The 24,195-nt window shown below is 57.1% G+C and overlaps 10 protein-coding genes across 10 annotated transcripts; 6 read left to right on the forward strand and 4 right to left on the reverse strand.

The window, feature by feature from the left end:
* Window positions 1-278: 278 nt before the first annotated feature.
* On the forward strand, window positions 279-1,311 carry B0H18DRAFT_1205946 (uncharacterized protein; the record flags this gene model as incomplete). The annotated part of the gene is made up of 3 exons (XM_048036155.1): window positions 279-459; window positions 517-897; window positions 962-1,311. 3 exons carry the CDS (start codon window positions 279-281, stop codon window positions 1,309-1,311), a joined length of 912 nt encoding a protein of 303 aa, XP_047900111.1.
* Window positions 1,260-3,018, reverse strand: B0H18DRAFT_184870 (uncharacterized protein; the record flags this gene model as incomplete). The annotated part of the gene is made up of 1 exon (XM_048037011.1): window positions 1,260-3,018. A coding segment is annotated over one exon (1,392 nt), but the record flags the coding sequence as incomplete, so codon positions are not given.
* A 4,594-nt stretch (window positions 3,019-7,612) lies between these two features.
* Window positions 7,613-9,771, forward strand: B0H18DRAFT_1205949 (ribonuclease H-like domain-containing protein; the record flags this gene model as incomplete). The annotated part of the gene is made up of 5 exons (XM_048036156.1): window positions 7,613-7,767; window positions 7,838-8,034; window positions 8,090-8,451; window positions 8,525-8,966; window positions 9,025-9,771. The coding sequence occupies exons 1-5, from the start codon at window positions 7,659-7,661 to the stop codon at window positions 9,769-9,771; spliced, it is 1,857 nt and encodes a 618-aa protein (XP_047900113.1). The 5' UTR covers window positions 7,613-7,658.
* Window positions 9,772-10,011: 240 nt separating this feature from the next.
* On the reverse strand, window positions 10,012-12,410 carry B0H18DRAFT_968811 (uncharacterized protein). Its single transcript, XM_048043536.1, has 12 exons — window positions 11,715-12,410; window positions 11,608-11,666; window positions 11,538-11,557; window positions 11,410-11,478; window positions 11,277-11,348; window positions 11,127-11,226; window positions 10,821-11,077; window positions 10,684-10,761; window positions 10,525-10,626; window positions 10,356-10,453; window positions 10,239-10,302; window positions 10,012-10,172 (listed from the first exon to the last, which is right to left on the reverse strand). The coding sequence occupies exons 1-12, from the start codon at window positions 11,921-11,923 to the stop codon at window positions 10,116-10,118; spliced, it is 1,185 nt and encodes a 394-aa protein (XP_047900114.1). The 5' UTR covers window positions 11,924-12,410; the 3' UTR covers window positions 10,012-10,115.
* An 876-nt stretch (window positions 12,411-13,286) lies between these two features.
* Window positions 13,287-14,081, forward strand: B0H18DRAFT_950021 (60S ribosomal protein L13; the record flags this gene model as incomplete). The annotated part of the gene is made up of 4 exons (XM_048041935.1): window positions 13,287-13,308; window positions 13,365-13,759; window positions 13,814-13,990; window positions 14,049-14,081. The coding sequence occupies 4 exons, from the start codon at window positions 13,287-13,289 to the stop codon at window positions 14,079-14,081; spliced, it is 627 nt and encodes a 208-aa protein (XP_047900115.1).
* Window positions 14,082-14,288: 207 nt separating this feature from the next.
* On the reverse strand, window positions 14,289-16,176 carry B0H18DRAFT_968829 (fatty acid/sphingolipid desaturase). The gene is made up of 5 exons (XM_048043537.1): window positions 15,322-16,176; window positions 15,249-15,267; window positions 15,169-15,190; window positions 14,736-15,114; window positions 14,289-14,679 (listed from the first exon to the last, which is right to left on the reverse strand). The coding sequence occupies exons 1-5, from the start codon at window positions 16,123-16,125 to the stop codon at window positions 14,317-14,319; spliced, it is 1,587 nt and encodes a 528-aa protein (XP_047900116.1). The 5' UTR covers window positions 16,126-16,176; the 3' UTR covers window positions 14,289-14,316.
* Window positions 16,177-17,429: 1,253 nt separating this feature from the next.
* On the forward strand, window positions 17,430-18,190 carry B0H18DRAFT_968833 (uncharacterized protein). Its single transcript, XM_048043538.1, has one exon. The coding sequence runs from the start codon at window positions 17,661-17,663 to the stop codon at window positions 18,021-18,023; it is 363 nt and encodes a 120-aa protein (XP_047900117.1). The 5' UTR covers window positions 17,430-17,660; the 3' UTR covers window positions 18,024-18,190.
* Window positions 18,191-18,835: 645 nt separating this feature from the next.
* B0H18DRAFT_968835 (uncharacterized protein) lies at window positions 18,836-19,947 on the forward strand. The gene has a single exon (XM_048043539.1). It carries the CDS (start codon window positions 18,914-18,916, stop codon window positions 19,733-19,735), a length of 822 nt encoding a protein of 273 aa, XP_047900118.1. The 5' UTR covers window positions 18,836-18,913; the 3' UTR covers window positions 19,736-19,947.
* Window positions 19,948-20,091: 144 nt separating this feature from the next.
* Window positions 20,092-22,653, forward strand: B0H18DRAFT_968837 (uncharacterized protein). Its single transcript, XM_048043540.1, has 8 exons — window positions 20,092-20,385; window positions 20,446-20,480; window positions 20,537-20,738; window positions 20,800-20,845; window positions 20,895-20,946; window positions 21,006-21,682; window positions 21,722-21,954; window positions 21,999-22,653. Exons 1-8 carry the CDS (start codon window positions 20,259-20,261, stop codon window positions 22,232-22,234), a joined length of 1,608 nt encoding a protein of 535 aa, XP_047900119.1. The 5' UTR covers window positions 20,092-20,258; the 3' UTR covers window positions 22,235-22,653.
* B0H18DRAFT_968841 (uncharacterized protein) lies at window positions 22,654-24,041 on the reverse strand. Its single transcript, XM_048043541.1, has 5 exons — window positions 23,789-24,041; window positions 23,548-23,703; window positions 23,446-23,492; window positions 23,306-23,392; window positions 22,654-23,239 (listed from the first exon to the last, which is right to left on the reverse strand). Exons 1-5 carry the CDS (start codon window positions 23,907-23,909, stop codon window positions 22,979-22,981), a joined length of 672 nt encoding a protein of 223 aa, XP_047900120.1. The 5' UTR covers window positions 23,910-24,041; the 3' UTR covers window positions 22,654-22,978.
* Between the last annotated feature and the right edge of the window lie 154 nt (window positions 24,042-24,195).

Below are 24,195 nucleotides of genomic sequence, written 5' to 3' on the forward strand. Positions count from 1 at the left end.
AGACTCACGCCCAGTGTTGTTAGGGTCACCCATGACCCCATTGACCGTTGACCGGGGTCAAAGGCATGACCCCAGTCAGACCCAGGTCATGACCTCGTTGACCGCAGTCAGTCAACGCGTGACGACAGCAAACACGTGAGTTAGATCGACGCGACGCGACGCGCCCGCGCCCAGACTCAAAGCTACGAAAATCAATGAAATAATGTTGTTATGGAGCGGCTGCTAGATACAAATCGTAGCTCTGTCTTGAATATTATACCTTCTCCCTTCCTGCCTCTATGATCCATGAATCACCCCTCGCGAAGTACTTCCACCGAAGTGACCACAACTTTAAGACAGACCACTCTCACAAGGAGGCGTGGTGCAAGGCTTGCGTGGCGTACAAAGTCCGCGAGATAAAGCATACCGAGCTTACTACAGGCCAGCCAGAACGGGGCGACGAGGACGTCGAGAAAGAAGGTATGGCAATTAGACAGTCGGATTTGAACATACCTATAGCTAACACGTCATCACTAGTCATGACCATCCATATCGAACCGAGGAGTAACAAGGTCGAGTGGTACCGGAAGCATCTTATCGAGCAATGTCCTCATGTGACCGACGAGGTGCGCGCGGAGGCAGTGGCAGATGCGGCGAGAGGGAAACGAAAGGCTGCGGAGACGAAGATGACGAGGCTTCAGCACGAGCTTAGCCAAAACGAGAACAGACCTGTTGCGTCCGGCCCAGTGGCAAGCCCTTTGTCCGCCCAGTCAAGTTTGTCGAGTATCGCGAGTGCCGACTCCGACGCGCTACTCACTAGTACCGTGACGGGCGGTCAATCGCTCCTAGCACCTGCGTCCGCACCAGCTCCTGAGGTCGATTACGATAAGTGGATCATGGCGGCAGAGTCAAGTGGTGGTATGCATGCCTGTGAGGTGTTCTGTCCTAGTGTACACACTCTGATATACACCCAATCTTGCAGATACCGAGCAAGCAGAGGCCCTGCGTTATGCTAAGCGCCAGCGGCTCGGGACCATCAACGGGACACCATTCTTCGGCGAGACAGTCCCGAAGTTGCAATCTTGGAACAACACGAGACAACGCGAGTTTTCAAGTGATCTGTGTTGTCTTCTGATTGCGTGCAACATTGCGTGGCACGCTGTCGAGGTCCCTTACTGGCAACACTTCTTTCAGAAGTGGGTCCCTGGTTGTCTACTGTTATGGCGCCTCACTCGTCGTGCCTCGTATGCGCTGCACCCAGTCTCTATTCAAGGAGATCTGTCTACAGAGTGCATACAAAGCGGTGACGAGGTAAAGGCTGAGGACTTGTAGGTGCACTGGCGCGCCATACGAGTCCTCGAGCAAACAAAGACAAACATTTAATGTAAGACATACCGTAACGGGAATATCCGTTACACCCTCCCCCACTGGACACGACCACGGGTCCCAGCAATAACCAGAGAAACAGATAGAAAAAGGAAAATGAAAGGAGACATATGCAACAACCCAACGGTGGTAGCAATTGGCAAACAAAGATGATGTTGAACTGTAGACAACGACATGTTAGATCGCGTCAGTGAGCAGACACAACCATTCATCATTGTCGTACATAACTCGACAAGGTTATGCAGGCCATAAGGTAAACTACTACTCGGACTCGGAGTAGTAGTCAGCATCTTCAGAGTTACCCTCATCTTCGGCAGATAGTGCAGAAGAGCTGAGGGTATCCTCCATCTCATACTGCTCATAGTAGTCAGAGACTACTACTGAGTTGGTCTCCTCAGACCCAGATCTTCGTGATTCCCACGAGCTAAGATGCTCGGACTCGGAGGAATACTCTGACTCAACATGGTCAGGGTACTCCTCACGAGTCATGGTACGAGGCTCCTCATCAGAGGAGTTGTACCAGTCGGACTCATCCACTGGTTGTTGACGAGGTGGTACAACAAGCCATCCCAGCTTGTTGTAGGCCCAATGTCGCACCATCTCCATAGGAAGTGGTGCAACAAGCCGAGGATCGAACTCGAGTGGAACCACTTCCAACTCCCTCTGGAAGTGGTCCCAGGCTCGACGAGCTGCACGAGAATATGTCCCCGGTCGCGGGGACATCTCCTCGATGGCATGCCCACAGCTAAGTGCTGACCTCTTGCAGTGAGCCCAGATGTCCCACTCGCCAACACTCGCCGCAACATCGGCCTCGTCGAAGTCGTGGTCAAGTTGGTCTGCAAGGAGGCTGAAGCATTCCTCGCGCGACCTCTTGTCACTCGGCCATCGACTCACATCAACGGTTACTGAACGATCCAGTGCGGTCGACACTCGGTTCAGTCCCAGTACTTCGCGGCGCGAGGTACTGGCTTCCCGAGTGATGTCGTGGCTGCGACGGTCACCCGTATCCTGCATTTCGAGTTGATCACTCGATGCGCGTGGTACAGGTGGTACACGTCTCGATGTCCGACGTGAAGCTCGTACGTCGATCACTTCGCTGGACGTATGGCCCGAGACTACATCTGGTCCCAATACACCATTGTATGATGTACTGGCCACTCGCGCCGTATCCTGCACTTCGCGCCGACTACTCGATGTGCGAGTAGCTGGTATTCGCGTCGAGTTCCCGTGGGTGGCCCGTACGTCAAGCTCACGGCTTGGCGTCCGTGTCGCTGCCGGGTCCGAGGCCAGTACATCTTCGTGTGATGTACTGGTTGTGTTGTGGAACGAGCGGCGGCCGTTCGAGGCCCCGCTCCCTTCCCCTCTCAAGAGAGTACCCCCTCTCGTAGAGGAGATATCTCCTCCTTGCGCTCGCGCCGGCTCGGTCTCGATACCATCAGTAGTCGTTGAACATCGCCGTTCACCTGAGTCCGATGAATCCAGCCCTCGCGGTGGATGTTCCTTCTTATGGGCGCGCGACGACGCCCTGGTCGTCGCGTCATTCGATGCGGGTGCATCACCCGGTAACCTGGATGTGCCTGCCACACCATATGGTCCAGGTAATTGTACCCGCGACGACGATGATTCGTCCTCGCCAAGGTTCCCTTGCCCTGGGACTACCGAGACCTCGTCAGTCCCCGTCCCTTCGTTTGACTGCGCTGGGTCCGGGAATAAGGCAGCACATCCATCTTGGATGTGCTCGGCGGTAGCTCCCGGTCTCGTTTGCTGGACGCACCAAGTACTTTGCAGTACTTGGGCTGGTGCTCGCCGTCGAAGACCACGGCCAGCTCACGTCGGTCTTGCTGAACGCGACGTGCCGGCAGCACGTAGCGTCCCGACGGTCGCCATTCAGACTCGTGTGCAGTCTGTCGTACGTCTACACTCGTAGACGTACCGGCTGACTGGCCGCGATTCGCCAGATTGAGCTTGTCCGTATCGTCATCGAGGTCTGTTGCAGTGTGACGCGGCGGTGACGCTGCAACAATAGGAGATGAGCTGGCGAGTACCGTGAGGTACTCGCCGTGGGCGGTAGCAAGGTCGCACCCTTGTGTGGCACCCTCAAGCTCGGTGCTTGACGTCGGTGCTACGCCCGCCGCGGAGAGATGGGACGCGCCAGTAGTGCCTGTGTGCACTCCGGACGCGTCGCTGTGCTTGATGGTAGACACGACGGTGTCCTCCTGTACGAGTAACGTACCACCGTCGGTCGCGACTACTGAGTGGGTAGTCGCGACGTACCCTGGTAGTGGTACAGAAATGGGGGGTGGTGACGGCGATGCGAGTACCGTGAGGTACTCGCTGTTCGATTCGCCACCGAACTCTTCGACGGAGGCGTCGAGCGAGAGTCCCGACGTCTGTGTGTGGACGCGTTGCGTGACCGTGCCGGTTGCGACCTGTAGATCGCCCCGTGGGTCGATCGTACCGTCGACCTGCGTGGTTGCTGTCACGACAACCGCATTGGTTGTCGTAGTCGTCACGATTGGTGGTGGCGGTGTAGGAGATGGTGGTAGAGGCGGGGGAGGTACATCCGGCATGGACGTACCTCTGTCTTTCGAGCTCGCAGGTTCGTCTCCTTCGCCTACACCGCACCCTTCCTCCCCTCCTCCTTCTGCCAGACCCTCCTCATCTGACTCCTCTGTCTCTGCACTCTCATCCACGTCCCCTCGTCCCCGGCCTGATCCGCCATCCGTCCTGCACTCGATCTCCGGAGTGCGCGCGCGACCTCCGACTCGTGGTGCCTCTCGTAGTCGCCACCGATGTCGGGAGCCGCGAAGGAGTCGATGGGGAGTTGGGTAGGGGTCCCTAGGAGCGAGCCCTCGACGAGAACTGTGAAGTTCTCGTCGGGTTGACGGTCGGGGTGCCGTTCTGGTCTGTCGGGGTCCGTAAGCGCCGGCCGCCGCACTGTTGGTAGTGCAGCAGTCGGGTCGCGATCTCGAGCTCGCGCGTCGCTCGAGACTACACGACTGTCGAGCTGCGCGATCGTGGGGCCGTCCGTGTCGCGGGGATAGTGGTGGTCGCTGAAAAAACCAAGACCGAGGTCCACCGTTTCGTCGAGTCGGTCGAGGTCGTATCGCGGGCCTGTCAGTTGAACCGCGAGATGTTCAGCTGTCTTGGGACTACCGGGGGCTTGCACTTCCGGTTGGGAGTGCACGTCTTCTCGGAAGTCGGCCGCGCGCGATCGGGGGCTGCTGGAGGTGTCGTCGAGGTCGTCCCACGACCTGGCCAGCTGAACCTCAGGAGGTTCAGCTATATCGGAGCAGCTGGGGGCCTGCACTTCCGTGAGGATGTGCAGGCCGTGTGGTGTCGCGGTTGGTCGAGCGATGTAGCTGCCGGACGAGAGGTCCGGAACGTTCGGAGACACGCAGTCCTTGGCCCCGTCTACGTCAAGCTCATGGCTAGACGCACTCGCTGCGCAGCGGGCAGACGAGGGAATGGATACGTCAGACATGCAGTATTGCATGTCCGCCGTGTCGCTTTGCAGAGAGAACGGTCTGGGTACGACCATGAGGTCGTCCCGTAGCGCGGACGCGCCGTCTTCATGGCCGACAACGCGCACGACGGACTTCACGTCCGTCGCTACGCTTGTTGGCGCGGATGCGGGGAAGGTAGGAGGTGTCGAGATGGATACGTCCATCAGGGGCGTACCTTCAGTTCTCGACCCTTCGTGCTGGTCGGTAGCGTGTACGTCGAGCATCAATCTCGGCGTACTCGCTATCCATCGGTCAGTGATGGGTGAATGGGGCCCGTCGGACGTGCACTGCTGCGCGTCCGCCGTGTCGCTTTGCGAGATGGGCGGTACGACCGCGAGGTCGTCCCGCAACGCAGGCGTGTGGCCTTGCAGATCGGCAGGCACGACCGGTAGGTCGTCCTGCGGCACAGATCTGCCGTCCCCTTGGCCAGCCACGCGTACGACGAACTCCTCGTTAGTCGCTACGCTTGTTGATACAGGTGCACACAAGGGGATAGGCGTCGAGGTGGATATGTCCGCCTGAGGCGTATCCGCTACTCGATATCCAGTCGCGGAATGGTGGGGCACGTCGGACGTGCGATACTGCGCGTCCGTCGTGTCGCCTTGCTGAGTGTATGGTACGACCGCGAGGTCGTCCCAGGGCGCAATCGTGCCATCTTGCAGAGTGGAGGGTACGACTGTTAGGTCGTCCTGCAGGGCGAGCCTGCCGTCTTCCTGACCAGCAACGCATACGGCGAACTTCATGTTCGTCGCTATGCTTGCTGGTGCGGACACGGGCGAGAAGTGAGGTATCGAGGCGGGTACGTCCATCTGGGGCGTACCCGTTACTCGACATCCGGTTGCGGAACAATGGGACACGTCGGACGTGCGGTATTGCGCGTCCGCCGTGTCGCTTTGCAATGTGAAAGGTTCAGGTACGACCTGGAGGTCGTACCGCAGCACAAACGTGCTATTTTGCGGAGAGGAAGATACGACTTCGCAGTCGTACCTGGTTCCGTGACCAGCGGTACGCTCGACGAACTCCGTGTTCGTCGATGCGTACGCTGGCGGGGGTACTGGCACAGGCGGAGGCGAGGTGGGTACGTCCAGCATGGGCGTACCTTCGATTTGCGAGCCTTCCTGCTCGCTTTCCCTGCTCGCCCCGCACCCTTCCTCCCTCTCTCCCTTCGTGCCTTCCTCGCACCCTTCTCGTTCCTTCGGGATTTCCTCGTCGCCTCCACGATCCGCGTTCCTCGTGGTCCGCTCGGTCTTGCAGCTCGGCGCTGGGCTTGAACGCGCGGTGTTCAAGTCCTGGGTCGCGCGGCTGGGTTGCGTGTCGCCAGAGCCGCGGTATTGGTTGCCAGAGTCAAGGCGCGAGTCGAGAGGGGTGAGGTGAGGAGCCGGGGAGGGAGGAATTGGCGGTCTGGTACCGTGAGGTACCAGGTCGTCGGTCGCCACTGACTGGACTGGCGGTAAGTCAGCCAGCCATTCGCGAACGCGAGTTCGCACTCGCGTTGGGGCCGCGCGCGCGTCTGGTTCGCCAGACGGGCGCTCGAGTTGGCTGCCCAGGGAGTGGAAATGGTCGAAGACGAGGGGTCGGTGGTGGCGGTCGAGCGCAGTGCGGTGGGCGCTAACGCTCGGGGCGCTCACCACTGGCACGGTCTCGTGGCGCTCGACGCCCGCAGGGTCGAGCGTGTCGTGCGTCGCGTCGAGCAATCTGCTCGGCGTGGCGCTCACGTCGTTCGACAACAAATATATATTTTCTGTGTCACGGCTCATCTCTGAGCGCGCGACGGGCGTGTCTACACGCGTGGGCTTGGTCCCACTGCACACAGTACTACTGTAGTACTGTGTGCCTATGCCCTCCCGGGTGCTGATACGAGTCAGCTCATTGCACTGCTCGTTCGACCCGGGCGCGAGCTCGACTACGGTTACGTCGTCGAGCTCGGTGCACTCACCACTCCTCCGAGTGGTGCCGATCTTCATCGGCAGGGTGGTAGCAGGTGGAGGGTCGGTCTCCGTGCGGCTCTGAGCGGGCTCGACATTGGGCTCGAGCTGCTCAGTGTGCAGTGCCTGTTCGACCTCACGGTCGGACGGCGCCTGCTCTGTGAGGGCTCCGGCTGAGTCCTCGCGGTGAGAGGACTCAGTCCGGGTGGTCTTCGTGCGAGAAGACCGACTGCGGCTGCTGGCCTCGGACAACGCGGCGTCGACTGTTGCCAGCAGTTCGGCCTCGAGTTGCTTGGACTCCTCGAGAGCCTTGTTGATCCGCTCTTGACTTGCGGCGAGCTTCGCTCGGACTTCCGCGCGCAACGCCTTCAGCTTGCTGCGGGTTCCACTGTGGGACCCGCGGCTGCCTCGGGAAGGTGCAGACGGGGTGTTGGTCGACTCGGACATCTTGTCGAGTTGTCGAGTTGGCCAGAGGATGATCAGAGTAGCATAGAGTTGTTGACGTCGAGTAGGTAGATATCGAAGTCGAGTTTTTGAGGTTGTTGCCTAGAATAGATCCCCAGAGTAGAAGCTTGTCTGGAGCGCAAAAAAGTGTAATGCGCCTCACTCGTCGTGCCTCGTATGCGCTGCACCCAGTCTCTATTCAAGGAGATCTGTCTACAGAGTGCATACAAAGCGGTGACGAGGTAAAGGCTGAGGACTTGTAGGTGCACTGGCGCGCCATACGAGTCCTCGAGCAAACAAAGACAAACATTTAATGTAAGACATACCGTAACGGGAATATCCGTTACATCTACTCCCTGGCCGGCTCACGTTGTCGGGTCGAGTTCTGGATGAAGAGGCAGACAAAGTGCTCACCACAATGAAGACTCGTGTCAAGGGCCGATTTGCCACAGGTCAATGTGATGCATGGAAGAACATCACCAAGACGTCCATAGTTGCATCAATGTTGAACGTCGAATACAAGGCACGTACCTAATATAGTAGCATCTAGTCCCGTTCTTTGCTGACCTGTGTTGTAGCCATACATTCTCAGTGCAGTTGATATATCTGCGAAGGCCAAGAACGCTGAGAATTTGCTCGAGATCGTCGTCAACGAGATCAAATACTGCCGTGACGTACTCGAGACAGTGGTGGTCGCATGGTGCACGGATTCGAGTGGCGAGTCTTTGAAGATGCGTCGCCTTCTTCGTGAGCGATTTCCTTGGATTGTGACAGTGGCGTGCTGGGCGCATCAGGTAACTTGTTTCGGTGTATGGATATTGAAATCCATGGCTGATACACTGCTGTCAGCTCAATCTCGTCGTGTCCGATTACCTCAAATTGAAGCTCCCGCATATCCGTGTTGTTGATCAAGCTTTGGAAGTGATCAAGTGGTTCAACAATCACAGTCGGGCTCTGGGGCTCCTGAAGGAGAAGATGATGGAGAAGCTAGCGAAGGTTTATGCGTTGATTTTACCAGTCATTACCCGCTGGACATCGCACTTCCTTTCATGCCGGCGACTGCTCCGCATCGAGAATGCCATGCGGACCCTTGTGTTGGACTCGCGCGATCAACTGATCGTGTGCGCGGGCGATAAGGTCGAACTGAAAGCGAAGGCGACTGAGATCCTTGATCTCATCAGCGAGCCGTCTTTCTGGCGTAACCTTGCAGAGTACGTCAGCTAATTAACCCCTAAAAGTCCACATGGATGTCAACTTGAACTTACATTCACGTCCATTTCCCAGGATCGAAAAGTCACTTCGCCCTCTCGCCATCGCGACTTATGCAACTGAAGCGAATAATGCCCGCTTGGACATTGTCTTGCTGACTCTTGGCCACCTCTACCACATATTCAGCAGCCTGGAGTACGATGCTGCTGCACGCGAGACAATCCGCAAGAGCCTGGAGAAGCGCTGGAAACAAGCCGATCAGGAAGTCTTCGTCCTTGCGGTTCTCTTTAACCCTTACCTGCGGCGAAAGGCCTTCAACCCAGACAACGCGCTTTTCACCGAGGCGTCACTCTGGGGAATGGTTGATCGATGCTTCCGCCGCATGTTTCCTTCACCAGAGTACGCACCACCCGATTACGAGATGCGCCGTGCATTTACAGATTATCTGACTGGGCTCGGGACCTTCTCCGACGAGGCGATGAGCCTCGAGCTCCTGAAGAGGATGGCAGATGCAGAGGTAAGTACCTTAGATACTGCGTATGTTGATGTTCCTGTTGGACTTAGATTGGACACAGAAATCCTTTGTCGATCTCGTCAGTGTCTGGCGGTCGTGCTGGACTCCTGGAAAGACAACAGGACCCGAGGGACTGGTTGTCCTTGCTATGCGGATACTCAGCATTGTGCCCAACTCTGCCGCGACGGAGCGGCTCTTCAGCTTGATGGGTACAATACATACCGATCGACGCAATCGTCTCGATGCTGGAAGGGTTCGCAAGATGGCCTTGGTCAAAGGTGACATTAATACACAGTGGCCTGCGAAGGAGCGCAAGAAGCGTCACACTTACGAATGTTCCACCACCGCATCCGCATCATCTGCCGCCGTCTCGTCCACAACCACATCCGAGTCAGCAGCACCGCCAGCAAACAGCGACGCGAGCTCAGGTCCAGGCCGAACCGCCGACTCCGAATGGGACACACCCCTTATTACCTCGTTCAGCGCTGTCGCAGATGAACTCTCGCACGAAGCGGAGGAGCATGACAATGCGACTCGGAGTCTCAGCTCGCAGCCACTGGTACCCGGCAGTAGTACCGGCGACGGCGCGGCTGCCACCACTTCGAGCTCGGCACCGGTGGGTGCGGCGTTGCATGGTCGCGAGAGGCTTTTACTATGCAACCTATTCCTGAAACCGTCGGACCCCCATTTTGTTCAACTGAGTAGCTATTGCGCTGGCTTCTGGCAGCAAGCCGAAGCGAGCCTAGATGTAGAATCCGACCTTCAGGAGGTCCTTATGTCAGAGCCCCCAGTATCTTCCGAGTTGTGATCTTTCATTGCATGTGCATAATTCTGAAGTACCTGACAACTAGTGCTAATTGTATTTTTCGTCTCTGGTTCGATATGAGCCTCAGCGGTGAGCCTATCGTCGCCATTGACCGAGGAGCTTAGTCATCAGAGATAATTCACAGGGTCACGCATTGACCTTGACCGCGGTCAACATGACCTCGGTCAGACCCTGCTTGACCTCGGTCAGACCGCGGTCAGACTCGGGTCATAACAACACTGCGAGTCACGCCTCCTCCTGCTCCTGTGATCAGCCGAGGTGATCCACACGAACCAGACGGTGGTCCAGACCTCGCGGTCGAGGGCCACCAACGATCACCCAAGCGATCACAGCCAAATCTGCTTCGCAGCTTCCACGACCAGCTCCAGCTTGCGTCGTTCCTCCTGTACATCGACGTCATATCGTTGAGATCGACCGCTAGAATGTAATCGACTGCGCATGGAACTCACCTCTTCGCTCAGTGGGTTGCCTTCGAACACGGACGCAAAGCCACACTGCGGGCTAAGGCAGAGTCTAGATCCATATGTCAGCGCCCATGCTCCAACGGCGGTACATTTTCCGCTTACTGGTTCAGTGCGTCCTGTCTCGACCGCTTCGGCGTTCCTCGCGAGACTATCTCAGCAGCCTCCTCAACGCGTGCCTTGAGTTCCGAGATGCTCTCGAGCTAGTTATCAGACACCCGCATGAGTTCACCGACGTCACACGGCCTGTACATTGCATGTCGAAAAAGCGCACCTGAGACACCTTCGTTGACACAAGCCCTAGCACGGCAACCTTGTCGGGCGGCAGGAATCGTAAGGGCTCGAACCCTCCCGAGCGTTCTGTGTCGTACTCCAGCTAGGTTACTCAGCGTTCAGTCACAATGTCTGCGGAAGCGGTGATTGGACGACATACATAGTAGCAATCGACGTCCAAATTACGGAAGTACTTCTCCGCTATTCTTTCGAGGCTACCTTCGCTGTAATGCATCCCCTTGAATTTTTGCCATGAGCATCAGAACAGCGGATGATTGACGATAGCGAAGCGCACACCTTGTAATTGCCTCTGCAAGTATGGATGCCCACCATCAGGTCGCCTGGACGCTCCGCAAGGATATCGTTATAGATCGTAATGTACATATCCAGGAGAGCTTCATGATCAACGCCAGCCTGCTCCATGCCGGCGATCATTGATTCCGCACAGAAGAAGGCAAACGTCGGGTCATCGAATTGGATGTTACGACACCCCAGTTGATACAGCTCGTCAATTTCCTCACGATAGGCCTTGATGAGGTCCTCGAAGTACTCGGCTAAGTGTCTATGTATTCAACGGTGCACGTGTCCTTGCTAGCGACTTACCGTCGGTCGCATAGACAGATTTGTCATACGCGTGTTCTGAGCCATGGCGGAGGTGCATCCACGTAGGGCCGCAGATAGTTATTTTGAGGTATTTGACATCCTTATCCTGGCTGAGAAGTTTGTGAGCACCAGACGTGTTGAGATACTTACCTCGGGGGAAACGAGGTTTTTCAGAAACTCGAAGTCCTCAGTATGGACCCCCTTGGTCCTCCTGATCTTGCCCTGACGTCACAGAAGCATCAGGATGGATGGATCTTTATCACGCACTGGACGCGTCGCTCACAGTCGTGTAGATCGATGGGTACTCGGTGAGTCTCATCATGTGAAAGATGGCCACGTAGGGAAGATATTCCTATACAAAAGACATGAGTGGGTGCATAAGGAACCGGTATTCAGTCTGCGAGACGTTACCTTGAATGTGGACAGGGAACCTGGGGAATCTACGTTAGATAGTGCTTGCACAGATCCTCATTATCCTTACGCGCAGGAATGACCGTCATCCCACCCAAAGTCTCGAACATGCCCTGATAGAATGCGCCTCTGCGAGCGTGCATGAGCGGCGCGAAAGTCAAATACAGCCTTACTTACCTTCTCATCTCGCCGTCAGTTATGCTCTTGATTCCGGCCTTTTGTTGTAATCGCACAATCGCAGGGATACTCTCGTCCTCGACGATCTTGAGTTCTGTGTGGCTGCATTTCTGGCCTTCATACTCAAATCGTTTCGCCACAAGCTTCTGCGGGCGGAGGAGCGAGCCTATGTGCTCAGCGCGGCAAGGAGGGTTGAGATGCAAAGACATCGGCGCACGGTCAACGGGGAAACGCTACAGATTGACCGCAGAAGCATATATACTCAATGAGAAGCCGTAAGCTTCGCGATAATCGGCTCCGAGCAGCGATGTGGGTCCCTTCAAGGGAAGGGAGACTTGCCGCATTTCGGGCAAGCGTAACCAGTGGACCCTGTGTTCAATGAGACCGATCAACCCAATTGATATAGGCCACTCATGCTAGAAGCAACGCGGCCGGAGGAATCGCCCGAGCGTCGCGGAGACCTTGAGGAGAGCGCAGGTGTCTGGGCCGGTGTTTACGGACAACTCTGCCAGTTTTTGGCAGGAGAGAAGCCTGGCAGGGCACCCGGAGACACAGAGATTGTCATGAGGGCGCATGTCGTTGGCAGGGGAAGGCAGAACGTGAGAGAGGAGGGCGATTGATGACAAAATATGCCGGCATACACGATGCCCGCGCTGGTTTTGGACGATGGTTAGCGAGCACGCTGCCGAACGCGTGCACAATGATTGCCACGTACCACAGAATGAGCTTCATATATAACATCGAGGGGTATCGTAAGCAATGCAAAGCTAGGACTTAGCTGGGGATGCATAGACAAAGAATGGAGCCGGTGGCTCGTTCCAAGACTGATAGGATGCTCTGGAACACTCACTGTCACACAGAATACAGTACTCGGGCCCTGCAAGGCCGCCACACAGGCTAAAGACGCTAGCTGGGGATCATCTATTCGATGAAGTGAATGGCTCCAAGTACTCCCGTCGGTGGCTAGTAGCCCTTGGGTAGACCCTAAAGAAGACCTCTTCGACGGAGGGAAGACGGTCTTCTATGTATGGGTCGGTGGCAGCATTGCACCAAGGTCCAACGTGACCGATTGAGTCCAGAGGAGTGGTAATAAACGTCGTATGCTGCCGCAGATGTTTATCGGACAGTCTGTGTTCTGTAGAGGCGGAACGGCAACTCTCGAAGACCTGGTGATTCGCAAGGGAGGCGATGTATTCAAAGACCAAGCTGCAAGGCAGGCACTCAGCTGGTTAGAGTAGCGATGCCAGTAGCGCCCATAGCCACATGGCACCGTTGAGGCGCCGACACAACCCCTCGCGAGTTGCCGAGGCAGCAAACCGAATCCCTCAGTGTTGCCCGACGCTCGTCAAGACAACCCCCCTCAAGGTCTGTATGCCCCTCTGCCGTCTGGAAATGTGTCAGGACGTATCTACGACCACTGCTCGTACGGCCTGTGCAGTCGAAATGCCGGTTTTCGCGCAGGAAAGTGGTGGATCGGCCGTTCAAGCAGTGGATGTAGTGACGCCTGGCATTTCTGCGACTTCTCTGTGAACCGTTTTCGCTGATTGTATCCATTGCTCTCCAGAGTAAGCCATGGGTTTCGCGCACAACAACGGTTCGTTCGTACCATTGGAGTCACAGATCGCACATCTATAACGTTGCATCTTGCAGTCCTCCCCGATAACCACTTCCGCAAGGACTGGCAAACCCGCGTCCGCACCTGGTTTGACCAGCCAGGGCGCAAGCTCCGCCGCCGCCAGGCTCGCAAGACAAAGGCTGCCGCCCTTGGCGTGCGCCCGCTCACTCTCCTCCGCCCCGCCGTCCGCGCACAGACCGTGCGCTACAACCGGAAGGTCCGCGAGGGCCGGGGATTCACCTTGGGTGAGCTCAAGGAGGCCGGCATTGGCAAGAAGGAGGCCCGCGGTGTTGGCATTGTTGTTGATCACCGGAGGCGAAACCTGAGCGAGGAGGGCAAGGCGATCAACGTCGAGCGTCTCAAGGCGTACAAGGCGCGCCTCATCGTCTTCCCGCGCAACGCTAAGAAGCCCAAGAAGGGTGACTCCACCGTGCGTGTCTTTTGATCAGTATTGGGATTACGTGAATTCATTGTCTGGTTTTAGGGCGAGGAGCTCTCTGCCCCCACGACCCGGTCCAACCTCTCTCTCCTCGACCCATACGTTCACGAGGCTCCCCGCCAGATCACCGACGAGGAGCGCGAGTTCCAGGCGTACCGCACCCTCCGCCAGGAGCGTGGGCGTGCTCGCAACGAGGGTCAGCGCAAGGTGCGGGAAGCTAAGGTGAGTTGTTGAGTATATCCACCGTCGGCACGTCTAATGTCAAGCTATCACTCTACAGAAGGCTGAGGAGGAGGCAAGCAAGAAGAAGTAAATACTTGCTTTCGTTCTGTCGCACATCTCGTCCTCGCTCCCTTCTCCTTTGCACCGATGTACTCAAAAACTGGCGACGCCCGGGGATATTGCATTACATGCCTTATGCACCAATTATGACATGCTCTTGGTGGAGTGTACCGATTGCATTCTCCGTGCTCTGGTTCATTCGCATGATGCCGCTATGAGATGAGTTCTCTACAGCGACTGTACACGATGTCCACACCATACTACGGTCAATTTTGGCCCTTGATGGCCTCCTGAATTTCCGCATCCGCAACCATACCCATAATCTTCATCTGATCCGAGACTGACTTCAACACCCCCAAGACATCTCCATTGCCCTCCACGAAACCAAACTCCGCGTACTCCAAACTCTGCTCCTTGGCGTACGCCTTCACGAGCTCGCTGGCCTTGCGCAGATTGTGTCTTGGCAAGCGGGGGAACATATGGTGCGTCACTTGGAGATGGAGGCCACCATGGATGAACTCGATGGACGGGGAGCAGATGACGTCCACGGTCGTCCGCAGCTGACGAGCGAAGAAGGATTCGGTGACTCCCAGATCCTCCGTTGAACGCGAGAAGTGGGATAGCACGATCTGGAGGGGAATATGCTCAACCCAAGCCGTGGTCATTCAACTATGCAGATGCTCACCTGAACGTGGACTGGGCTAGCGGCAATATGGCTAACCAGCAGGTAGAGTAAAGTCTTACGCCAGCTCCCGCACCCGCCGAGAACGGACAGGAACCAGCAGTAGAATAGGCCAAGGCAGAAAATCTCGGACCACCACCACCAGCGGCCACCCAGAGCGCGCTTTGGCTCAAAGGCCGTCTTGGCAAGGTAGGTGTAGGATAGGGCGTAGAGGTTGAACCGAGCCAAGGACAGCACGGCGTAGTACAGCTTGTGCTGGACCGATATCAACACCTTGCTGAAGTAGTCGAACACCATGACACGCTTGTAGTACGACGAATACAACGATTTGAAGAATACGGGGGTGATAGCGAAGAATGGTATGTGTTGGATATCGGGGTCGCTAGTTGCACATTCGCTCAGGGATTGTGGTACACTCGCATGAGGAGCGACTCACTGAGTAGGATGGTTCGTGACCACTTGTAAACACTGATTGAGCATATGGAGCGCATCTGCGTCAAACAAAATACCACTCACGGTGATGAACATTATGATTCTGAAGAATAGGTCAGCTCCTTGCGCTCATTCAATACATCACAGGCGCACTTACATTGACCCACCACCCGATACTGAGTCCACCGAGGAAATCGGCGACGAAGATGGCAATAAGTCGATCGTATACCCAGTTGTGCGTTACACCAACATGACCGAGGTCGTGGGCAAAGAATGTGAGTTGCTGCCAGAAGAATCCAAGGCAGAGGGCGCTCGGTACAAGCCAGCCTTTAGAGTAGAAGAAGGCAGCCAAGGCAGCGAGAAGGCTATATCTTACGACCTCCGGGCCATACCCAGTAAGGAAAGGCGTCTCGTAGAGACCTGCCTCCACAACACGCCTATGGAGTTCCTTGTATGCCGCCGAATGCTGAGCCTGCAACTTCGGGGTGAGTGTGGTGGGTGGAGGCTGGAGTGTGGAAAGTGAAGGGCCTTGCGTAGTCGTTGCGCATTCGTCTCTTTTGACGAGTAGAATTTCGGACGCGGGTGCAGAGGGCGTATGTTCTGAAGACTTGAAAGCGGTAGCCTCGTTATACCATTCCGATTTCCCTTCTGCCCCAAGCCTTCTAATCCAACCGTTCATGATCGGCGGGACCAGAGGAAGCCACCCACCGGTCCCGGTCTCCACGGTTCCGACGGCATAGCCCTTCATCCTCTTCAGCGTTCCTTGAGAGTGAAACGCGTCGACTTCGTCCGTGGCATCGCGGCCAACGAAGTGCAGGATTGCAAGAGCGCCGCCGGGATGTGATGCCAGCCAAGACTGAGGAACGCGAATGACTTGATTGTCGAGAATGACAAGTGTCTCGCCTGCGAGAATGCGAGCGGCGACTTGGTCGCGAGTCCAGAGGGGCGACGGGATACCCATCGCAGAGCCTGAGTAACTCACACCATCAACTGCGACCACGGCGTATATCGTCTCACATGGGCGCCAAACAGCCACCAATTCCACATATGCACAAACAAGCGCGGTGGCCTCGACAGATCGGGAACTCGAACCTCGTTCGTCCTCTCGCCCTCAAGCCCGCGCGAGACCCTCTCCTCCATAGGGTGACACCTGCTGTTCAAGGCGCGCCGCTGGGCGGTGAAGATGGTCAAGTATATCAAAGCCAAGGCTCCCACTCGGCGCGAGTTGCGCGTCGCAGAAAGGGAGGCAAAGAGGGCGCGTCGCGTCGGCCAGCGATCACCCAGACCCAGGTCGCCGCATCGGACCCTCTCTCGGACCAGTTCTTTCGCAAACTCATTGAATGAATTGGATGGGAACGTGTCACCAATCTTGATTGTGCGCTCGCCATCGCCTGGCGGCTCACCTAGGCGCAGGGGCATATGGTCGCGTCCAGGCTCTCCCACCACAAGTCATCACTCGGACCACCGGTAGGGTGTCTTCATGAACTTCTGTGAAGGTCTCTGAAGGTTGTTTCAGCTCTTCGCAGAGCCTCAAGCTGATGGCGAACTGCATTCAGTTCTGTAATGACAACTTGGAGCAGATGAGGCAAGTAAGCCAACGACTAGAGGTGTTACGAGACAGACCTCCGTCTCCGAGCGCTGTGACCTCTCCGGACTGGAAGCGGCGCAGCCACTTACTGCGGAAGAAGCACGCAGGGATCACGCCTCCTCTGTCGCCGTCAAGCTCCTTTGGGCTTCTCCAGACTAGCTCGGTGCTTGTGAATGGGGAGCGTTCTTTGCATGTCCCTACTGTGGATGACAAGTCTTCTTCGTCCGGCTCTGCGGACACCGGAAATACCTCTGCCCCCCTGGCTACCAAGGCTGCTGAAGGCGCAATCCCTGCTGTTGCTTTGTCGAATAATTCATCTCGAGTAGCTCCACAGTCTACTGCGTCCAAAGTTCTGGCATCGCCTTCGAAGTCTGCCGACATTATCAAATCCTGCGACGCACGCCCCGCTATACCCGGCTCGGGCGCTCCTCCGCGGCTTCTAAACCCCACCAGACGGTCGTCATCAAGTTCGCTATCTTCTAACTCTGCTGTGCGACCGACTACTACTACTACGTCTATGGCCACGGAGTCTGTTTCGCCGCTGAACTCGAGCTCCAACAGGCGGGCCTCTAAAAAACTCGATCATCGGCCAGTCACCGCAGCACAGGAGCCCAGGGCCCGCACAGTCTCTGGCAGTAGTGCGAACGGCACTCGATCATGGCCCAGCCTCCCTCCAACTTCCGCGCGTGCAGTCGCCGGTGCTCGTGTTCCTATTCGGCCTGCTAATGCGCGACTCTCGTGTACTGCGGATTCCGACGCAGTCAATCGTCCTCGACTTCCCTCTGAGCGCAGCATTGTGCGAACGACTACTGTGACAGCGCCCAAGACCGCTGCGGTGCCTCGCTCTCGGGTCTCAAGCGCCAGTTTAGTGTCCGAAGTTCGTCAGCCGTCTTGTGCTGCTGGAGGAAATGATGGCGGTGCAGCTGGCCGACCGGTTCTCTCTGGCACTGTGTCTGTTCCTAGGGTCTCTGGTGCGCGCACTCATGCTGGGAAAGCCACCGACCCGTCGAAGGTTTCTCAGGTGTCTAAGGTGTCCGCTGTCCTCGCCGAGGGTATTACCAGTACCTCGTCGTTGCAGGCTTCTCGTCAACTGGCTTCCCGCCCTTTGTCGAGCAACTCACAGGCACCCGCCGCGTCTGCACGTCCACGTTCAGCAAGCGGTACTCCTAGGGTTGCCCCTCCGGCCAACGCCCAATCTCGCTCTGGTGTCCGCCTTTCGCAATCGAGTTTCTCTGGTCCTACTCCCTGCACAAAGCCTGGTGATAGGATGAGAACAAGAAGTGGCCCTCAGCCTCTGACCAGCCCCCTAAACGGCAGCAACTTATCTCAGCCTGCGCCTGTTGGCGCCACGGCCAAAGTCTCTTCAACGGCTAGTTCAGCATCGCGGCCGCCATTGACAGCAACTCGCTCTGAGTCTGTAGCTGGGGTTTCCTCGACTGTTCTTGATCGTACGCGGAAGAACAGTAGCTCTGCTAGGCCTGCTGGTGATGCGACTAAGGTGGTACTGGACGATGTCGATGGCCGCGGCGGTCACCGTACAAGGCAACCTTCTGGCCCTAGATCGAACACAGGAACTTCCAGCGCAAGTGGGCACTCTGGCCAAGACAACGGAACCTCTCAGGCATCCAGGTCTACGGGTAAGGCTCCTGTTTGCAACGTCAATGTGAAAGTTGGGACCATTCAGGCTCCACCGCCGCCATCACAGATACGTGGGGGCGCGAAGCCCGCTTGGGAAAGCACTCAGTCTTCCGGGCCTCAGCGAACCACTTGTTCTCCTGCCAGCTCCTCTACCGTCGCAGAGAAAGCTGCGCCTTCTGTCGCTAGTACACGAACAGGCCGACCCACCTTATCGCAGAACAGGACCGGACCACGGGTTTGCCCTCCCAGATTCACACTAGTTCGCAATGTACCCTTGCCTCGTCGCCCAGTTAACGCGGCTGCGCCGACAAACACTCGCCGCCGAGCATCTCGCCCTTACCATCAGGCCCACAGCAAATCAGGCGCCGCCGGTTTTACAACTGCAAGCCCGGATACACCTAGGGCGGCATCAGGGTCGGTGGCAATACAGCAGGGCAACGCAAGAGTTTTACCTGGGGTTTCGCCTTCTGACGTTCCCCGGGAGACCTGCGCTAAAGCCCGGGCACCCACCAGGACGCGCAAGATGGATACGTTCGACATGGCGGAAGTCAAGGCGTGTCTCTTCGGACATACTGTGACGACTGGTCCTCCGCGTGCTTACACATCTGCTCTTCGCTTGTGGCTCGAGCTTCTTCCTGGCGTGAACGCTCTCTTCAAAGTGCAGGGCTCCTCTGTGGTCGCGGACTTGGAAGCAAAGCCCCAGGCGTTCGCTGTGCGTAGGCTCAGGGACGCCTCTCCTCCTTCTCGCACTGCAATCAAGGCATTCCTGAAGAGCAGGCCTGTCCCTCAAATTGCCCTCGTCATCTCGCGGAGGTTCTCTAGCATCCCTGTCGAGCGAGTCATCATGGAGATTATGCCCTCGCCGGAGCCCCCGCAAACGGCTTGGTCGCCTGCTGGGTCTCCTCGCCCGGTGCCGCGCTCACCGGTGCTAGCTTGGTCAATGCCTACCGTGGTCGAAGACGTCTTCTTACCTGGCGGTCCCTTCATAGAAATGACGGAGGAAGAGAAGCCCCTCATGCCTGTACACGGGGTGCAGAAGCTGCGCAAGCAAAGCCTGCAGAGGGTCCTCGCCCGGATGTCTCGATTCGGTACTCCGGCTCGTGGGTCTCATCTCATGCGTCCTTTCATCGGTGCATCGAGGATGGATGCGTATCTGTCGGCTCTCGAGGCGCAGACCTTCGACGTGAAGGGCCCCGGAGGACGCAACTCCATCGGACCAGCCACGCACACACGTCGGGCTCTGGTCAGGATGCTGAAGACGGCGTGTCGAGCTGCCTGTCGGAACGCGACGAAGCTGGTTCTCAGCCCGTGGAGACTTCTGTTGCGGGTGCTCTTGCGCAAGTGACAGAGGATCTCTGTCATGCACTGCATGGCGGTTGGATGTTGAGCTTGCTTCCCGAGTTTGGTTATTGTGTTAGGTTGATCACGGTGTTTCATTGTCGATCCTCGGCCAGCCTTGTCCTCGATTGTGTAGTTTGACTTCTCGATGTGTGATTGCATCACTGTACAGTGTATCATTCCTATGTATGTTCACGGTTCACCAAGCTTTACCGTGTCTTCTCCCGATACGGGGCGAGTGCTGTGGGGGCTTTGGTAGTGAGATCTGTCAAACAACGCGTGGGCCACTCAAATTCAGCAAACAGCCCGAGGCGCCGGCAACGAGCAGCGCCCAGGCTGTCGTATTGGCAGGCTCGTCCCTCCCACCACTCGGTCTCCTCCCATCGTTGTCTCACCCGTCGTCTTCGTCTCCCTCGCTCGCCCGGCCTCTGAGCCTCGGCCTAAGAAGTCGTCGATTCCACAGGGCCTCCGTCTTCCGCTTCCTTCGGTCCACGCTGCCTCTCAGCCGTTCTTAGCTTACGCGCCCGGCCATGCAGACGCGATTATCATTCCTGCTGGCTGTAATATCCCTCGGAGTACCTCAAGTCTACGCATCTAATTTCACGTTCTCTTATGGCAACGCATCGCAATGCGAAGACTTCAACATTACCTGGTCTGGTGGGTCGTGGCCGCAGTGCGGGTCATGACCGTGTACTCACTGGTGGCGTCGGTATACAGGAGGCACAGCACCCTACGAACTTACTATTGTACCTGTAAGCATGCTCGTCGACGAAGCTTCCCTTTGAGCCCACTACTTACGCGTGGACAGTCGTTCAACACGCCCCTCACGTACTCGATTCCGTCATCGAGCTACAGCAATAATCAGGGATCCTACTCATTGCAGCTTACGGCAAATGCGAGCGTCCAGTTTGTTGCTGTGATGTCGGACGCCTCAGGCTTTGGGACAGGCGGGGTGTCGGACGTTATCACAGTCGGTGCGGGCAGCTCAGGATGTGATAGGTCATGGCAAGGTAAGTACTGTGTACACCCCGACCACTTCCCTAGCCGCATACTGAGGCCCTTGTATTGCAGTTGTCGACTTCTATTACGACACCGATATGGCTCTCAGTCAATGCCGGTCAGTAAGAACACCTCGACATCCACGGTGGTGCTCATGTTATGTATAGGACATACTCATTCACCAACTACACGGGAGCGGTGCAGCCTGTGTCCATCACAGTACGTGGATTCTTTTTCGTGGCATTTGCAGTATTCTGTGAACTGGTTGCGATTTCTAGGGTCTCGTTCCGGGAGGTACGACCTTCGTACTCAATCCGCCCAAAGGCCCGACAGACTTCGAATGGATCGCCGACGTCGCCGCCGGCACAGGTCTCATATTCTTCATGGCCGATTCAAAAGGCCACTCTGGAGGAAGCACACAGCTGGATACTGTCGGCTTGTCCGGTGATCCAAGCTGTCTGACGGGCGCCTATCCTTCTTCACTGTCTGTTCATCCATCCAGTACCGCTACAAGTGCTCCGGCGTCCGGGAACACGGGCACTTCGTCACCAACTGGTGCCATCGTCGGTGCCGTTGTCGGTGGTCTTGTAGGCCTCGGTCTCATTGCTGCGGCTGTCTTCATCTATCTACGAAGAGAACGTCAGAAGGGACGTTACGGTCAAGGCGGAACCTTCCCGTACCGAGGCACAAGACCCCAGAAAGATGAAGTCGACCTTGCTGGAGACGACGTACCTCCTCCGGATGTTGTCCAGCCATATCCCTACTTCCACCCCACCGGCAGCGTCCACTCGCAGGGACAGCAGTCGATTCGCGGCGCATCGATTGGCGGCGCACAATCCACAGTGAGTCTTATGCGCCCGATGAGCTACGCTGAGTCACAGGGCTATGCACACCCCGACCAGTACGGCCAAGGCGTCGCTACACACTCGCGCAACACCTCCCTCATGGACGGCGCGTCCGCGTTCGCTGGTACCCAGGCGGGCACACGCGACAGCGGCATCTCGCGCTCGCAGACCCAGTCCCAAATACAGTCCCAAACACGGTCCAGAACTCAGTCACAAACTCTGTCCCAAGCCCCATCTCAAGCCCAGTCTCAAGCCCAGTCTCAAACCTTCTCGTCTGCGTCGCGGCGAAAAGCAGCGATGGCAGGCATCGGCCCGTACCAGTCCGCGGCGCCGCGCTTCATCTTACACACGGACGCGGAGGACGTGGTTGAGCTCCCCCGCAGTACAGCGCCCTTCGTGCGCCGTCCTCTTTGAGCCAAACGACAGACTCGGACGACCGCAGAGCGTCGGGGTCCGGGACCGCCTCCACTACTTATCCCCCACCGCCCATCTCCATCCCTCCTGGAGCTGCTATGCCGGACTCTGCAAGACCGCCGTCAAGCATCATCGAGGAGGACCACCCCCACATGGGCTTGCCGGAGCCCATGGCGCCGTCCTCCACACGGTCGCCTGTCCCCGCACCGCCGTTCCCCGCACCGCCGTACGTCTCGAACCCGACATAGCTTGCATCCTATCTATCCACCCCGTCGGACTGTGTATATCTTACACGTACTCACCCATGACCGTGCATATTTAAAACGGACACTGTCGCCGCGCTGTACCTGTCGCACACCCTCCCGCTCCCGTCTCCGTCTGGCGCTCTGGCGTGCTTCGTCTTCTGACTTCATACCTCCCCAGAGTCGCGTCGCATCCTCTACGTCGTTGGGCCCCTTCTTCTGTGTCCATCTATCAGCACGATACATTCCTTACTTCTGCTTGCCGTTCCTTCTGTCTGCTGTCAGCATTCGGTAGATTTTTTTTGTCTGTCTAGGGCAGTGGACCTTCCCGAATCCCTCCCTGGTACCTGTCGTTGTTGCGCCTTGCGCGCACGCTCGAATCTGTAGCGAATGGAGTTCCTCGACTATGATGCATTACAGGCTTAGTGAGCCCGATCTACGAGTGCGAACGACATCGAGACGAAGGTATACTCCGTCGCGGCAGTCCAGGCATCAAGATGTAAGTAGCGAGGGATATGAGAGATGGAGAGGCTGAGAGATTGAGAAGCAAATATGATGAGGAGGATGAGACAGACTCTGCGGTGCTACTAGAGACAGTTCCTCTGGATACATATGCAAGTGGAGAATAAGCAGAGCAGGCGTACAGTGCGTCGACGGTGGACAGAACGGATAGTATACATTTACACAAGGCTCTTGGCTTCTGCGCGCACCGGTGACGGCGGTCGCCAACGGCGTCCGCACAAGTCGACATCACTGTTGGACGGCGACGGGCTCCGCGGCGGCCATAGGTTGGTCCGCGGGCGTCGAGTCGAGCCCGGTGCGCTCCAGCGCCGCCACGAGGTTGTCTGTATCCTTGCGGCGCCTGTGACGCTTCCTGCGGTCGTCTTTTATCATGCGCGCGATGAGACGACGGTGCGAACTCTGCTGAGAAGAGTTGGAAGAGAACCTGCGCGAGTCACAGGTGAGCTCGATGCTGGCGAGCAAGCGGAGGGTCTCCGAGTTGTTCTGAGCCTGCAGAGACGGAGGCGAACGTAAGGCAATTTGAATTGACATGTATGAGTGATAGATAATACGTACGTTGAAGGACCATGAGACCACACGGGTGCCCTCAATGCAACCTACTACGACGAAGTTGCCGCGCTTCTCAGCCTGAAGAGGGGCGTCCTGCGGGGCTGTCTTACTCATCTGGTGTGGCCATCAACAGGCTGACAACTCACCTCTCCAAAAGTGGTCATGATCTTGCGGGAGGCAGCAGAGCGTACGACTGAGTGTAGTGATCACAAGTGAGCTAAGGTTCACTTGGAGGTGGGGCCACCTACCGATGCGCGACTGTTCCTGGGCAACGAGGGCGCGGCCAAGATAGGTCCATGAGTCCTTGTCAGGCCTACGGATGTGTACTTTCACTGAGATGTCCCGGAAGGGGTCGCGGGCTTGAAGTGAAGCTTGCATTGTAGCGGCCACAATGCTGGGCATCCCTTCATACAGGTGGTCGAGTTTGGTCAGCACTGGTGTTCGAAGAGAGATGTAGAATGCAGCGCGGAAGGCACGCAGTTCACCCACCATTAGATGCGGAGTTGAAGTCTTGGTTCGAGGGGGGCTGGCTGCCCGAGGGCGCGTGGCTCAGTTGGGGCTGTGGTGGGGGTGCCGACCCGCCAACGTCCATGACGGTGTCCATGTCCATCTGGACTCGCGTCAGTAGACTGACACCGGTACGCAGGAAGAATGAGCCTCACGTCGTCCATCATTGTCGGGCGTGTCCTCTTGAAGCCTGCGAGGTGAGAGCGGCGGACGAGGAGGTCGTGCGAGGAGGGAGAGAGGAGGAAAGCGACCTCAGAGCCACGGGGAGCGTCCGCAACACCCTCACGTGATGCGCATGTGTGGCTTCAATTCAAACAGGACACCTCTCCCAAGCCCCGCCACCCCGCCTTGTCTCCTACTGTCGCCGAGGCGGTGCGCCCTCCTCCTCA

This window comes from Fomitopsis serialis (assembly GCF_022376445.1).
Source record: "Fomitopsis serialis strain Sig1Antser10 chromosome Unknown B0H18scaffold_2, whole genome shotgun sequence".
NCBI classification, from domain to species: Eukaryota; Fungi; Basidiomycota; class Agaricomycetes; order Polyporales; family Fomitopsidaceae; genus Fomitopsis; species Fomitopsis serialis.

Bases quoted from the DNA above. Each gene is read 5' to 3' on its own strand.
- B0H18DRAFT_968829 (XM_048043537.1), bottom strand. From the start codon at position 16,125: ATGGGTATCCCGTCGCCCCTCTGGACTCGCGACCAAGTCGCCGCTCGC. The intron at 15,115-15,168 runs GTGAGTCGCTCC...ATGTGCAACTAG, and splicing joins GTCACGAACCATCCTACTCA to CGACCCCGATATCCAACACA. The intron at 14,680-14,735 runs GTGAGCATCTGC...ATTCCCCTCCAG, and splicing joins CTAGCCCAGTCCACGTTCAG to ATCGTGCTATCCCACTTCTC.
- B0H18DRAFT_968833 (XM_048043538.1), top strand. From the start codon at position 17,661: ATGATGGCGGTGCAGCTGGCCGACCGGTTCTCTCTGGCACTGTGTCTG.
- B0H18DRAFT_968811 (XM_048043536.1), bottom strand. From the start codon at position 11,923: ATGTCTTTGCATCTCAACCCTCCTTGCCGCGCTGAGCACATAGGCTCG. The intron at 11,667-11,714 runs GTAAGTAAGGCT...GCACGCTCGCAG, and splicing joins ACTGACGGCGAGATGAGAAG to AGGCGCATTCTATCAGGGCA. The intron at 10,303-10,355 runs GTAAGCGGAAAA...ATATGGATCTAG, and splicing joins AGACAGGACGCACTGAACCA to ACTCTGCCTTAGCCCGCAGT.
- B0H18DRAFT_968835 (XM_048043539.1), top strand. From the start codon at position 18,914: ATGGATACGTTCGACATGGCGGAAGTCAAGGCGTGTCTCTTCGGACAT.
- B0H18DRAFT_968837 (XM_048043540.1), top strand. From the start codon at position 20,259: ATGCAGACGCGATTATCATTCCTGCTGGCTGTAATATCCCTCGGAGTA. The intron at 20,481-20,536 runs GTAAGCATGCTC...ACGCGTGGACAG, and splicing joins ACGAACTTACTATTGTACCT to TCGTTCAACACGCCCCTCAC. The intron at 20,846-20,894 runs GTCAGTAAGAAC...TGTTATGTATAG, and splicing joins ATGGCTCTCAGTCAATGCCG to GACATACTCATTCACCAACT.
- B0H18DRAFT_968841 (XM_048043541.1), bottom strand. From the start codon at position 23,909: ATGGACATGGACACCGTCATGGACGTTGGCGGGTCGGCACCCCCACCA. The intron at 23,704-23,788 runs GTGGGTGAACTG...ACCTGTATGAAG, and splicing joins CTTCAACTCCGCATCTAATG to GGATGCCCAGCATTGTGGCC. The intron at 23,493-23,547 runs GTAGGTGGCCCC...CACTACACTCAG, and splicing joins CCAGGAACAGTCGCGCATCG to TCGTACGCTCTGCTGCCTCC.